This window comes from Giraffa tippelskirchi, chromosome 2 (assembly GCF_054371585.1).
Source record: "Giraffa tippelskirchi isolate mGirTip1 chromosome 2, T2T-mGirTip1v1.2.pri, whole genome shotgun sequence".
In the NCBI taxonomy this organism is placed as follows: Eukaryota; Metazoa; Chordata; class Mammalia; order Artiodactyla; family Giraffidae; genus Giraffa; species Giraffa tippelskirchi.
The window spans coordinates 151,688,312-151,700,765 of record NC_137276.1 but is presented as its reverse complement, the minus strand read 5'-3'; the positions used below and the strand labels follow the sequence as shown (position 1 = coordinate 151,700,765).

The 12,454-nt window shown below is 39.4% G+C and overlaps 1 protein-coding gene across 1 annotated transcript in view; it reads left to right on the top strand.

Annotated features, from left to right (window-relative positions):
- Window positions 1–12,454, top strand: part of MCF2L2 (MCF.2 cell line derived transforming sequence-like 2) — a 255,566-nt gene that overhangs the window by 174,448 nt on the left and 68,664 nt on the right. Inside the window, exons 16-18 of the mRNA XM_081571158.1 lie at window positions 8,701–8,767; window positions 9,809–9,924; window positions 11,823–11,892. Of these exons, the coding sequence (XP_081427284.1) occupies window positions 8,701–8,767; window positions 9,809–9,924; window positions 11,823–11,892 (253 nt within the window). The remainder of the gene's footprint in view (window positions 1–8,700; window positions 8,768–9,808; window positions 9,925–11,822; window positions 11,893–12,454) is intronic.

Genomic DNA, 12,454 nt, shown 5'->3' with positions numbered 1-12,454 from the left:
CAATTATAATTCCCAAAATACTACACGAATACAGGATTGTTAACTTGAATTAGGATAAATGGGATTGTGTTTGTAATCAATCCCTCTTTCAAAAAGTGCAGTATGCATGAAATTACTTTGTCATTATTTATTATGTGATATTGAAAAGTGAGCACCCATCCAGATAAACTTTAATAATAATTTATCTGTGCCCCATCCTGCTCTAAAAAGAATTTAAGGTAGTTTACCCTAAACACAGCAGAGTAATGAGATCAAATCCAGTTAACATCAGACCAAATATAGAAATTGAGATATAAAACAGGAGAAGGAGCTGATGGCACATCAGTAACTAAGCAAGACTTTCAACTGATGGCACATTAGTAACTGTTAGCCTTCCAGAAAGTAGAGAACTATTTATATTCATCACACCTTGTATTAATGCTTAAAGTATCACTAATTTCAATATGGTCATCTTATGGATCCATAGTGTTCCATATTGTTACCATTTATAGTTCTGGGAATTTATTAAGCAATTATGAAACACCTAATCAAAACAGAAGGATGTGAAACCAAGCATGTTTTTATAAGTCTGAAGCCTCAGGACCTATTCTGTGCTAAATGAAACAGGTTCCTGACATTCCCTTCCCTGTTGGCCAACTCAGTCTCCTGCACCTTTCCCTGGGTCTCACAACCGCCTGGCACAATGACCATATCCTGCATTTGGGCTCCCCCTGCCTCCCATGCTTCCCACCCAGACCCTGCCCCAGGAGCCTGGTTCCCACAGGGCCCTGTGTGTATCCAGGACTCCTAGCCCCTGCTCCTGTTTCCTCCTTCCTGGATCACACTCCTGTCTTGCTGCAAGTCCTCACTTCTTACAGCTGCTGCTGCTGCTGCTAATTCGCTTCAGTCGTGGCCGACTCTGTGCGACCCCATAGACGGAAGCCCACCAGGCTCTGCCGTCCCTGGGATTCTCCAGGCAAGAACACTGGAGTGGGTTGCCATTTCCTTCTCCAATGCATGAAAGTGAAAAGTGAAAGTGAAGTCGCTCACTCATGTCCGACTCTCAGCGACCCCATGGACTGCAGCCTACCAGGCTCCGCTGTCCATGGGATTTTCCAGGCAAGAGTACTGGAGTGGGGTGCCATTGCCTTCTCCGACTTCTTACAGAGGACCGTTCAGATCTCACCTCCATGACCTCTCCAGCCCATGCTGATTCCTTCTCCTTGCCATCCTACTGTGCATGCAGTCACACATTAACTGAAAGGCCTATGACCTTTGCTTCTTTTCTTGTGAGAAATGAGAAGCAAGGTGTGGTTAAACCAAAGATCATTTCATATATCTTATTCAAGATGATAAGATATACAAATTTAGGAAGTGGCACTGAAACATATACATTATCATATAGAAAATTAGATAGCCAGTGGCAATTTGCTGTATGACTCAGGGAGCTCAACTCTGTGCTCTGTGGCAACCTACATGGGTGGGATGGGCTGGGATGTGGGAGGGTGGTTCAAGAAGTAGGGGACATATGTATACCTGTGGGCAATTCATGTTGATGTATGGCAGAAGCCAACACAACATTGTAAAACAATTATCCTCCAATTAAAAATAAATTTTTAGAAAAGATGATAAGATATTTACTGAATGACCTATGAGAGCCAGTAGGGATACTTGAGATGATCTAATCCATGAAGAAATGGAGACCCCAAGAAAGACAATGGTTTGTTCAAAGTTACCCTGCATATTAGATGCAGAGATAGACCTGGAAACCTATTTCACTGAAACTCAGTATTTTTATATCATCATGCTAGTTTCATTTCAATTTGTGTTTTATTTCATAATCAGCAAACAAAACTTTAAATGCACCCCGAACATAGGCCGAGAGGGGCAACGTAATGTGTTAGCAAGACCATTGACTTTTCCAAAGCCAAAGACATTGGGCAAGTCCATGCATGGCTCTGTGCCCTTCTTTTTCCACTTGTAAAATAAGGATTAACTGATGGTCTTTTTTTTTCCTTTGACCATATTGCTCCCCATTCTGAATCTTGTTGTTGTTCAGTCACTCAATCATGTCTGACTCCTTGCTACCCCATGGACTGCAGCATGCCAGGCTTCCCTGTCCTACACTATCTCCCAGAGTTTGCTCAAACTCATGTCCATTGAGTCGATGATGCCACCCAACCATCAACAATCTCATCTTCTGTCTCCCCCTTCTCCTCCTGCCCTCAATCTTTCCCAGCATCAGGATCATTCTGAATCTTTGGGTCTGTATTTACCTTTTGAGCAAGCACCGTAAGAAAATTCTTTTCACATGAACGGAGAGTCTTGAAATCCTGGGAGGAACATTGACAGTTGTGGGCAATTGAAAGCTATTTTAAGGTTTTTAAGAGGGAGAATGATGGCATAATGGACTTGGAGCTTTAGGAAGGGCATAAACTGGTGGTCTGTATAATAGATTGATGGGAATGAGATCTCAGGGGCACAAGTGAACTGTTAGGATTGTACCAAAGTATTCAAGATAAGAAGATAGGGGAGTTTGCTCTGTATTGGAGGTACTAGAAATGGAGGATAAGCGGTAATTCCAAGAGGTGTGTTCAGAGATGAAAAGACAAGGCTTGGTGACAGATTGAATGTAAGCGATAATGGCAGGGAAGAGTTTGCAATAAAAACTGTGTTTTAGGGACCCTAGAATACGACTTTTCCACCAATATGCATAGGGCTTCCCAGGTGGTTCAGTGGTAAAGAATCCACCTACCAATGTAGGAGATGCAAGAGCCGTGGGTTCAGTCCCTGTGTCGGGAAGATCCCTTGAAGGAGAAAATGGCAACCCACTCCAGTATTCTAGCCTAGAAAATTCCATGGACAGAGGAGCCTGGTGGGCTACAGTCTATGGGGTCACAAAGAGTTGGACATGACTGAGCGACGGAGCATGTAAGTACCAATATGTATGCTATTTCTGTCTGATGAATTCTGCTTCAACCCGAGGTGTTGAGGTGTCTGTGAGACATCCAAGTGAAGACATATGGGCTTGAGCATGACCAACGATCTGGCAGGAAGATAAAGATGTGGGAGAGTCAACAGAATGAGGGAAGAGGAGAGAAGGAAGTCTGCAAACTTGAGTTCAGATCTTGAGGGAGCAGCAACATTAGACATAAGGAGAAAGATGAAACAAGGAAGGAATAGAGAAGAAACAGGTGGGTGGTAAATGAAACATGAATAATAAAGAGAAACTAAAGGAAAAGAAAGGTTTAAGAAGATGAATATCCATTACATCAGAAGCTTTTGGGTTTGAAAAGGATAAAAACAGATATTTCAATTTTTCAAAGAGAGTATGAGATGAAAACTAGCTTTTTTTAAGTGAAAATCTATATTTTTGATATGTGTGATATGATAGACTATGAGGAGTAAATGAAATCCTTTGATGGCAAATTGTGTTGACAGTTAATGAGCAAAAATATACTTCTAACAGACTGGTTTTCAAAAGAACATTCTTCTATTGGAGAGCTGGGAAATTGAGGAGGGGATGGGGGCAGAGGTTAAAAGAGGGAACAGATTAAGGTGTGTGGGCAAAGAAGAAACTTACCAGGAAATCCTAACATGTACATACTACATTACTGATCTTGTGTACAAAATAGGGCTCCATTCATCTTTTAAAAAAGCTTTCCTTTCCTGTCTCTTGGTTATGGTGTCATCTGAAGCAAAGAGGAGGTATTATATAGGATGGAATCAGCCATCCAAAGCTATGTTTTTATGCTACCTTGAAATATGGCTTCAGAGAAGAAACAGTCCCTTACCATTTCCTCCTTAATGACCAGGCGATGTGGGTGAAGGGAGATTCATTTTTACGTGTAAATCAAAGCGAGAGAGTACATTTAGTGTAGAGTACATTCGTGCAGGCTGATCTGGCATCATCAACCTCATCCTAATTACACTGTTCCACCCCTGGGTAGATATCCACCAGGACATAAATTGCTCTACATGTTTAAGGTTTTAAAATTACTTGAGTACGCCCAATGTTTTCACTTACATTATATATACTTGATGACTTTAGATATTAAATCCTTGAGTTTTTTCCTATGAACAAAGTGCTTTGGAATAATAAAGCAGGCAATCATCAGCTAGAATCATTAATTTTCTCCAGTTTTATAAAATTATTTGAAAGGAAAACAAAGGAGAAGAAAAGAAAAAGAATGACTAACAATGGTGTGAGAATTTTTTTTTAACCTGAACTGAAATGAAGCCCACCAGTGTTCAGGGGACTTCCTGTTTTTGGGAGTTTTATCCACTGCACTCAAAAAAGTACTAAAATGAAGCAGTTGAAATTGGAACATGACCTGACCAGGGATTGTTTTGGCTTCTGAGTTGTGAATATTTTCTTGTGTCAGATTGCTAAAGACTCCTAGGGGTCTCTAAGTTCTTATGTAAATGTTGAATGACAAGACTGACTTTTTCCCACTACTTAGTTATTTCTGCCTTGTGACTTCATTTAATTGTCAATACATCCTTAAACAGCCTTGCCAAGTTACTTAAGCCCAGTGCTCCACAGGGGCATAAGAGGCTGGCTGTACTCTGGTTTTCTATAAATGCTTACCTGTTGCTGTGGTCCTACTTAATGTCATGGCTCTTAGAAACAGATTGGTATTGAGGCCTGTATTTCTTTCTGACACAGCAATTACCATCATTTCAGGATGATTTAGAAAAATCAAAGGAACCTTTTACTTAGAGACTCATTAGCTACTAATAAATATGATATTGAAGTAATTTTTTTGGTAGAATTATACTTCTTGAAATTGCATCCTTGGTCAGTGGCTGTCCTTTATCAGTTTTGTCTTATAACAAGCATTTATAAAGTTTTGATTTTAAGAAAAAATAATCATTGAGTTATAGTATAGGGTAAATTGTAGGATATCTCTCAAGTGGGGTTTATATGTCAGTAACATTCATTTTAAACTGTCATGTAACACCATACACAAAAGTAAACTCAAAATGGGTTAAAGATCTAAATGTAAGACCAGAAACTATAAAACTCCTAGAGGAAAACATAGGCAAAACACTCTTTGACATAAATCACAGCAGGATCCTCCATGACCCACCTCCCAGAATACTGGAAATAAAAGCAAAAGTAAACAAATGGTACCTAATTAAAATTAAAAGCTTTTGCACAACAAAGGAAACTATAAGAAAGGTGAAAAGACAGCCTTCAGAATGGGAGAAAATAATAGCAAATGAAGCAACAGACAAACAATTAATCTCAAAAATATACAAGCAACTTCTGCAGCTGAATTCCAGAAAAATAAACGACCCAATCAAAAAATGGGCCAAAGAACTAAACAGACATTTCTCCAAAGAAGACATACAGATGGCTAACAAACACATGAAAAGATGCTCAACATCACTCATTATTAGAGAAATGCAAATCAAAACCACAACGAGGTACCATTTCACGGCCATCAGAATGGCTGCTATCCAGAAGTCTACAAGCAATAAATGCTGGAGAGGGTGTGGAGAAAAGGGAACCCTCTTACTCTGTTGGTGGGAATGCAAACTAGTACAGCCACTATGGAGAACAGTGTGGAGATTCCTTAAAAAACTGGGAATAGAACTGCCATATGACCCAGCAATCCCACTGCTGGGCATACACACCGAGGAAACCAGAATTGAAAGAGACATGTGTACCCCAATGTTCATCGCAGCACTGTTTATAATAGCCAGGACATGGAAGCAACCTAGATGTCCATCAGCAGACGAATGGATAAGGAAGCTGTGGTACATATACACAATGGAATATTACTCAGCCATTAAAAAGAATACATTTGAAATAGTTCTATTGAGATGGATGAAACTGGAGCCCATTATACAAAGTGAAGTAAGCCAGAAAGAAAAACACCAATACAGTATACTAATGCATATATATGGAATTTGAAAGATGGTAATGATAACCCTATATGCGAGACAGAATAAGAGACACAGATGCATAGAACAGTCTTATGGACTCTGAGGGAGAAGGTGAAGGTGGGACATTCTGAGAGAATAGCACTGAAACATGTATATTATCATATGTGAAACAGAACACCATTCCAAGTTCGATGCATGAGACAAATGCTCAGGGCTGGGGCAATGAGATGACCCAGAGGGATGGGATGGGGAGGGAGGTGGGAGGGGGTTTCAGGATGGGGAACACATGTAAACCCATGGCTGATTCATGTCAATGTATGGCAAAAACCACTACAATATTGTAAAGTAATTAGCCCCCAACTAAAATAAATAAATTTATTTGAAAAAAGTGTCATGTAAACCATTTTTTAAAATTATAAAAGTAGTAAGTATTTAAATTTTTATTTTTGCTACACTGGGTCTTCATTGCGGCATGCATCCTTTTTCTAGTTGCAACATGGGGAATGGGGCTTCTCTAGTTGTGGCTGTGGGATTATTACTGCAGAGCATGGACTCTGGAGTGTGCAGGCTCATTCATTGTCATTGGTTGGCTTAGTTCCCCTGGGGCATGTGGGATCTTAGTTCCCCAACCGGGGATCAAACCGGCATCCTCTGCATTGGAAGGTGGATTCTCAACCACTGGACCACCAAGAAAGTCCCTAAATTTTTTCTTCAAATCAAAGATTGAAGAAGGGTGAAGAGTAAAATGTAAAAATTTTTCCTCTATTTTCTTGTCTTCATTACCACTCTCTAAAGGGAATCACTGTTTTAAGCTTCTTGGCATGAATTTTCTAAGCATAGATAATTTTACATATATGTATGTATACACACTCATTTTACACAAATAGTGTGAATTTTATACAACTAGTCATATTCTACACATTGTTGTACATTTGGTTGTTGTTTTTTAATTCACTTAAAACTCTTGGACTGTCATATCAGCATGATTCAGTCAGCTTCATTCTTTTTAAAAACTGCATGGCATTTCATTGCATGTATGTACCATAATTTAAGTAATTTCCAGTTTGTGTCTTGTGGTTGTTGAGGTTCTGTTGTTTCAATTACAAACAATGAACATGTTTAGAAGTGAAACTACTGAGTAAAGTCACACACACTAGTCATTGTGTGTTTTAAATCATGATGAGTTATTTCCAAGGTATCTTGCACAAATTTATACTTTTGCTAGTATTATCTGAGCATGTTTTCATATCTTCATCTGCCAGTCTTCCTTTGAGGTTTGCAGTCTCTGACATACTATAGAAGCTGAAAATTGTTACTTCTTTATAACATGCTTTTGTTGGATTCATATGTACTGAGCATTTTTTTATAAGACTAATAGTCATTTATGTATTTGTGTGAATTACCTATATCGCATCCTTTGATTATTTGTTGCTATTTATCATATCTATTCTTATGAGAGGAAAATAAACTATTTTCTAGGGTAGGATACTGTTTAATAGGTAACTCATGAGCAGCTCACAGGAAAGCACAAATGTGTATATTCTACATGTGAACACTTGTACAAACACTGATCCACTTGGAGGCCTGAAAGAAAGCCTTAAAAGGAAAGTGTGGCCATACAACATGAGGAGAGAAAGAAAACAGTCTGGAGATAGACGTGGGGACTGGCCTCACTCTTTCTTTTGTTTTTCTATTGCTGCATTGAAAACCAGCCACAAACTTAACAGTTCAGCCCACTGTTGCCCCGGGACAGGAGCCTGAACATAGCAAGACCGGCTTTTTGATGAAGTCGTGTAGATAAAAGCAAAGTGTTGGCCAGTTGCACTTCTTACAAGGTATCTTCTAAGTTTATGCAGTTGTGGCTGAATTCAGTTCCTTGCAACCATAGGACTAAAGTTCCTGTTTCCTCGCTGGCTGTTAGCTGGGGCCACTCAGCTCCTAGAGGCTGCCTGTGATCCTTGGTGTGTACCCCGCCTCCATCTCCAAATCCAGAAAAGGAGAATGTCCTTTGTGCTATCCTTCTTGTGCTTCCAATCTCACTGACTTTTAGACCCAAATCTAGAGTCCATGTGAGTAGGACATGCCCAGTTCTGATAATCTACCTGTCTTAAGGTCAACTGATTTGGAACAAAACAGAATGGCAAAATATCTTCACTTACATTAGTGTTTGATTGACTAAGTGGGAGGAGGTGTATGTGCACTAGGGGCCAGGAATCTTGTGGACCATGTTAGAATTCTGCATACCACACCTCCCCACCTGCCTTTCCAAGGGAAACAGAAAGAGCTCATGTCTTCTGGCTGTAGAAAATCAATCACACAGAAACATGGAATGCCAGAGGAAGGGGGAAGGACAGGCATCTAACTCCATGCACAAAAAAAGGCATCCCTATAGGTCAAAGATCATGATGTGAGCAATGAAATAGCAGAAGGCTGGAGAGAAAATCGAGGAAACTATATGTGCGATGTAGGGATCAGGCAGACCTTCCTGACCAGGAAACCAAACCTGATATTTCCTACTTCAGTGTCTGCCCTCTTGCCCCCCACACTGTGGGCCACAAAAAGGTCATTCTCTGGCTGCATACATGGATTTTGAGTCCTTTAACTTTGCCGTTTATTCTCATGCCAGTGTGATCAGAGTGTGGTTTTATGAGATGTTGGCCTTGGGTGTTCAGCAGAACAGAATGAACTGACTACAGCCTAAGTAGGTGAGCCACTGAGGAGAACTGTATTGATGACTGTTACTCTAAAAGAATTCTAAAACACTGCTTCCCCCTACCCCACTCTCTCTTTCTCTCTCTTTCATCTTCCCACCTGCTGCTGATTCAGGCATATTATACGTGACTTGCTTGAGACTGAAGAGACTTATATAAAAGGGATTAAGAACATAATTGATGTAAGTAGATTTGGGGCAAGGGGGATGTTAATCATGTATTCAAACTGTAAAAATTTTGTTGCAGAAAGAAATTCAGGATAGTTGCCTTATGTCTCTAGAATTCCCACCAAGTTTCAGGCCTTATAATAGCACAAGTGGTCTTTTTTTTCAGGAGGAATAAGAACATTCTATGATTGTTGATTCATGTAACAAAATAACTTCCAAAGGATTGTAGCAACTCATGTGATTCTAGTAATGCCCCACTTAGGTTCATCATATGCTTGCCAACAACGGATGTGATAACTCGAACATTTTGATAAATAGAATTATTTCTCATTGTGTTAAGTAGCATTCTTTTTGCTTAAGAGTAAAATTTATATTTTCTCTATTTTCCTAAGGTAGTAATCTTGAGAAATAAACTATATGTATAAACTTATAATGGAAAATCTTTACAATAAAACATCAGAATAAAACCAAATATCCAGTAAAAAGGGGAATGGTTGATGAAGTGTTATATATATGCTAAATGAAGTATTAGTCAACTGTTACAAAATAATTATTTTTAATAATAAACATCAACATTGAAATAAATGCTTGTAAGATTAAATTAAAAATAGTACTTCTAGAAATTTATAAGCAGAGTCTAAAATGCATATAGAAAAACAGACTACAAATTAGATATGTACTGTGATTATAACCATACATAATAAGCTTTTAAAAAGCCATAAAGGAAATAAGACAATAGTAATTGCATCAGGTCATAAAATAAGGGGTAAGTTTTTTTTCCTTTCCCATTTGACTTTTGTGGCAAATTTAAAAAATAGATTTGTTCTTTCTGTAAAAATGCCATCATATTATCATTGCCATTAAGCCATCTTATTCTGAAGATAGACCAATGAGGAATATAACATCAAAAGAAAGTATCTCAAGGAATGGCTTGCAGGAAACATGCGTGCCATACTCCCCAATTATTAAAGTTTTGGCCTCTACACTGTCTAATTCAGATCATCTCTTATGTGTTCCTGTTTGTAAAACCTACTCTCTTTCCACCCACCTCTGCAGGGATATATCATTCCATTGGATTTTATTTGGCTGAAGCATCTAATTCCAGATGTTCTGCGGAATAACAAGGAGTTTCTCTTTGGGAACATTAGAGAACTTTACGAATTTCACAACAGGTATATAATGATTCCAATTATCAGAGAAAATGGAAAATAAGAGAAGGATGGAAATCAGTTCAGTTCAGTTCAGTCTCTGTCGTGTCTGACTTTTTTGTGACCCCATGGACTGTAGCACACCAGGCTTCCCTGTCCCTCACCAGCTCCTGGAGCTTGCTCAAACTCATGTCCATTGAGTCAGAGATGCCATCCAACCTTCTTATCCTCTGTCGTCCCCTTTTCTTCCTGCCTTCAACTTTCCCAGCATCAGGGTCTTTTCCAATGTGTTAGTTCTTTGCATCAAGTGGCCGAAGTATTGGAGTTTCAGCTTTTAATATTGAAAAGCAGAGACATCACTTTGCCGCCAAACTTCCGTCTAGTCAAAGCTATGATTTTTCCAATAGTCATGTATGGATGAGTGCTGAAGAATTGATGCTTTTGAACTGTGGTGTTGGGGAAGACTCTTGAGAGTCCCTTGGACTGCAAGAAGATCAAACCAGTCAGTCCTAAAGGAAATCAGTCCTGAATATTCATTGAAAGGACTGATGCTGAAGCTGAAACTCAGCTTCAGTGGATTGGATTGGGGTGGGATGAGATGAGAATGAGGTGAGAAGGTCCCCGAGGAAGAAGGGAAAAGACATTAATGGAGCATGTACTAGTGTCAGGCGTCAATGTTGTATTCATTTGTGGGTTCCTTTCCTTATTCATCTATTCACACATCAGCATTTGTTGAGCACCTGTTCTGTGTCAGGCACTGTGTTCCACATTGGGAGTACAAAGTTGACTAAGACACAAGCCCACTTACCTATTATCATAGGGGAGTGCTGGGAACCAGGGTATTAGAAAATGCTAACCAGTCAGACAATTGTCCTTTTAGCCCATAGCTCTTGTCCTTTTAGCCCAAGGTGTTGGGTTCTAAAGAATGAGAAAAGGAGGGGACTTTGGAAATCTTGTTCCAACTCTTTCATTCTACAGATGACAAAACCACATCTTGTATTTACTACTTTACCCATTCTAATGGCTCCAGACTCTCACATCTACTTGATAGGAGGGAAGAGACTCCTTGGTGAATGGAATCACAGTTATTTCTTAACCATATCTTTTTGTCCATTGGTCAGACACAAAGCTGAAATAAAAATACTCTTTCTGGGAGAAGGTGAGGGTGGGACATTCTGGGAGAATAGCATTGAAACATGTATATTATCATATGTGAAACAGAACACCATTCCATGTTCGATGCATGAGACAAGGGCTCAGGGCCGGGGCAATGGGATGACCCAGAGGGATGGGATGGGGAGGGAGGTGGGTGGGGGGTCCAGGAAGGGGAACACATGTAAACCCATGGCTGATTCATGTCAATGTATGGCAAAAACTATTACAATATTGTAAAGTAATTAGCCCCCAACTAAAATAAATAAATTTATAAAAAAAAAAAAATACTCTTTCTATTTCATTTCCTGGAGAAGTTATACAGCTTCTTTGAACCTCAGGTTTCACACTTATGAAACCCTGTCGTGCAAGGTTTGGTGGAGGATTAAATGAGAAACTATTTGCAAAGGACTTAGCTTATGCCTGATTTATAGTCAGCTTTCAATGATAGTAGTAGTAGTAACAGCAGCAACAGTGGTTCTTGTTAATGTCACTATCATGTAGCAGAGATCATCAGTGTAGCCAATCTGTCTGGTGCTTAGAATTACCCGAACAGGTATGAGTGGTTTCACAGAATCCTATTAATGTCACAGAATACATTTTTTTTCTTCCAAATCAGCATGTTGAAGATGAGTCAAAAGCAGTAAAGCCTGGAAAACAACATTTTTCTATGCACTTCTTAAAGCATTATGTGATTTTACTTCAAAAAAAATTTTTGTTAACCCCATATATGTAAAAATCAAAGCAATATTATACTTTTCTTTCCCTAGGACTTTTCTAAAAGAACTGGAAAAATGCACCGAAAACCCTGAACTTCTGGCACGTTGCTTTCTCAAGAGAGTAAGTCTATGCCCCTAATAAATCAAAATAACCATGTGATTCAAGTCAGCCCTTTATTTTCTATGTAAATGGCAAGGGCAAATGGAAACACAAATGGTCTAAAAACTTGTATCTGCCTTTTGAATGCAAACTGGGAGATCTTTGCAAGACTTCACCCAGTGTGAACTGAGTTCACCCTGCTAGGTGGGAAGGACTGCAAGCCTGGTTTCCTGGAAAGCCCCCTGAAATGAAAGACTGCCCTCCCCCCATCCCTGAGGTAGATAATCCTCCTCTGAATGACTAAGCTAACTGTCGTCAATTAAAAAAGAGATACACAAAGTGAGAGTGTGAGTTAAGTTCTATTTGGGGCAAAATGAGGACTGCAGTCCAGGAGGCAGCACCTCAGAGAGCTCTGAGAAACTGCTCCAAAGTGGTAGTTGGGGAAGGTCAATATAGAAGATTTTGGTGAAAGGAGAATTCATTTCCATCATGCACTTATTTTACAAAAAGTTTTCTGCTAGTCATGAGGAGCTGATGTCACCATGAAGGGATTTATTGCTTTTCTAGATATGAGGAGATGCAA